General features: G+C 38.6%; 1 protein-coding gene across 2 annotated transcripts; it reads right to left on the bottom strand.

Annotated features, from left to right (window-relative positions):
- Positions 1-1,732: 1,732 nt before the first annotated feature.
- Positions 1,733-2,688, bottom strand: LOC108145753 (actin-binding Rho-activating protein). 2 transcript variants are annotated; one of them, XM_017271318.1, is made up of 2 exons: positions 2,583-2,688; positions 1,733-2,536 (listed from the first exon to the last, which is right to left on the bottom strand). In XM_017271318.1, exon 2 carries the CDS (start codon positions 2,454-2,456, stop codon positions 1,995-1,997), a length of 462 nt encoding a protein of 153 aa, XP_017126807.1. In that variant the 5' UTR covers positions 2,457-2,536; positions 2,583-2,688; the 3' UTR covers positions 1,733-1,994. The 2 variants fall into 2 exon arrangements, with proteins under 2 accessions (XP_017126807.1, XP_017126806.1); XM_017271317.1 differs by having other exon boundaries at positions 1,733-2,519; positions 2,583-2,687.
- Between the last annotated feature and the right edge of the window lie 295 nt (positions 2,689-2,983).

The raw sequence follows: 2,983 nt of genomic DNA on the forward strand, positions 1-2,983 counted from the left end.
CATAACAATTACTATGCTGTTTAGTTTAGGAGCTTCGTCAAGAATAATTCAGATGAAAGTTAATTGGTATCTTGGCTGTAAACAAGAGCGGTTTTAAACTTTGCATTAAATTGTTCTTGCTTAAGCCACTTAATAATTAAAGCATTTTATTTATATATTGAAAATTAAAAAATGAAAAAGATTTTATTTAATTCGATTTGTTTTTGATTGCGCGTTAATCATTTTACTGATTAGGAAAGAATACTTACTTTTTAACTAAAACTATACGAAAATAAAATCAATAGTTCATGACGGATTATTGAATGAAGTCATTTTTTAACCTAAATAGGCTACAATTAAATGTACAAAGTTAATCTTGTAAATTTGACAACAAAGTATTTTCTCTAAAACAGATTTTCTTACTATTTATTATTATTTCATGTACTTAGTAAAAGATAAAAAAAAATAATATTTCAAGAGTAACCTGTACGAATATAAAATCAATAATTCATATGCCTATTGTAATTCCAAAAAGTATGCACATAAATAAAGTAAAAGTGTCGTTGTTTTGGGTTCAAACCGAAGTTAACCTCCGACCACAATATTTTCTAGTTTGTTTTTGCTTTATTTTAGTTACCTTTGTCTGGGACATTTTGGGCGTGTGTGGACTCGGATTTAAGCGGCCAGAAAATGTAGTTCACCCGCAGGACCGAACAATCAGCACCTACATAGAGTATATTTTCTGAGTCACCCACTGGAAGCTTTTTTGGCCTTTTTCTGGCTCCGAATTTCTGGCCTTCCGCCACGAGTTGGCTGTGGGAAAAATGGCAAACGGATGTTGTGCGCAACGAGCCGAGTCATGACATTTACATAACAAATTCCATTTAACCTCCGCTTGATTCCCCGTCTTTTTTCCCGTTCTCAAAACATGGTTTATTTTAGATCATTTTATTCTATTCCAGCCGTATTCAGGCAGCGCTCCATCATAATTATGTGTCACAAATGCCGAGAACTGAGGCATTCGCTCTTCATTATTCAATCATTTGCTGCCTCTGTGTGCGAATTTATGAGGGGCTTTAAAGCCCGAAAACTGGTCGTTTTCTGGCCAGGATTGAGGTGAGGAATCAATGTTGTATTATGGAGGATGGGGGCGTGTTCAGTTCATCGTTAAATCAAATCAACGGTACATTACACGACCGCCCACGCTTCTGCTGAATTTTCGTCCCAGCAACAGTGGGCGGAAATATCATGTCATTCGGAAAATATAATAAATTCAAGAGTGGGAAACTTGGAAATACCATCAATAGAGGCTTCTATAGTGGCGCACAATCTTATTTATATATATTTTTATTTTTTTTTTATATTTTTTTTTTTTTAGGTTTTTATCAAAACGTAATGAAGAAAATAAAAATAAAAATCTTATTTTTAAAAGAAAAGCTTTTTCAAGATTTCCTAAAGTTTAATTTTAGGTGAATTTAGTTGAATTTTGGTTATTGCTCAAATATTTTAGGGAATGTAAAAATAAATTTCATTTTAAGAACAAAAAAGGTGTAAAAAAAGGACAAATGTCCTACGTAATTAATAACTTATTATGTAATGTTTCCCAAAATGTTGGCAGTTTAAATACTTTTTAGTAAATTTTTGTTTTTGACTGTTTTCTGGGTGAACGCAAATATTTCAAAATAATTTGTCAGGTGAGCGAGTGCGTGGCTTTGAAGTCGCTGGCTGGCAAGGCATATGAAAATCAACTAAGTCGGCTGTAATTTGTTTATTTCCTGGAGGTGATACAATCGTGGAGGTGGTGGTGTGGCAATCCCCGTCGTAAACGTGACGGGATTGGTGGTTTTTCAGCTTGGTTGTTCGCTGTACTGGCTAAAAGCCTTTTGGCCACGCAGCCCGACTGTAATTCAATTAGCTGCGAAAGCGGCTCGGAGGTGCACACGTGCGGTATTTGACACGGGTCTGGTGACAGGTTTTTTGTTTTCCCCATTTTTTTCGGGCTGAAAACAGATTAACTAATCCTGGCGCAGGGCAGCAGGCTCCTCGAGTTTTTCGGTGAAAACGCAACGCAGATCCGCGACCTTGGCCAGAATTTCGGTTTTGAGTTTCTCAAAGGGGCGGAGCAGGTGCACGGGAACCGCCTCATCACGACCTTGGAAAAGGGTTTCCCCGCTAAAGCCCACGAATCCATGTTTTCGGGCGCACAACAAGGTGGCCAGCAACTTGTCCGATATATCGTTATACAGGCTAAATAGTGGCCCGAAAGCTAGTGTTTTGAGACCACTCTCAGGATCATCTTGGCCGGATTTCTCTATCATATCGCACAGCTGCAGGATCTCCTCCAGAGCCCGGACATTGGCCTCCAGGGATCTCCGCTCGGATAGACTTCCCGCCGGAGCCTTTCCATATTCCTCCTGCGGAAAAGTCCTCTTCGGCATCTCACTCACATTGTAATGGGCAAAGGGGTTGATCATCATCCAGTTTTGGTGCTCTTCAGCCTGCTGATTGAACAGCGTTATGCGCGAAGAGACCGAGGAGTCCTACATTTACTCAATTTCTAGGTCAAAGGTAATAAGGTAATTAACTAGAGAGCACACACTCACCTGGTTTGCAGCCATTTTATAATTTTGCTGAAAATTTAATCACTTGTGTGCCGAAAATATTTGTAGATAACAGAGCAGTGCCACAGCCTACTGTTTGAACAGCTGGGGCACAAACAATTCAGCCAGGTGGCATCTGTGTTGCCAACTTGGTTATTTTATGGACCAAAATGAGAATTTTATACTAAAAATTATATAATTATATTTCTTGAGCAGATTTAATTGAGCCACCAGCTTAAATTTTTTTTTATAAATTTAAACTACAAACTGAATTTCTGTAATTATCAGAATTTTTAAGGCCCCTCCATTAAGCAATCAGCACTGATTGACGGTGCCAAATGGCTGCAAACACACGCATCTCATTAGGGATCGGCTGAATCCCAAGCCGCGTCAAAGCCGCCGCA

Source organism: Drosophila elegans, unplaced genomic scaffold, assembly GCF_018152505.1.
Source record: "Drosophila elegans isolate 14027-0461.03 unplaced genomic scaffold, ASM1815250v1 contig_208, whole genome shotgun sequence".
Taxonomy (NCBI): domain Eukaryota; kingdom Metazoa; phylum Arthropoda; class Insecta; order Diptera; family Drosophilidae; genus Drosophila; species Drosophila elegans.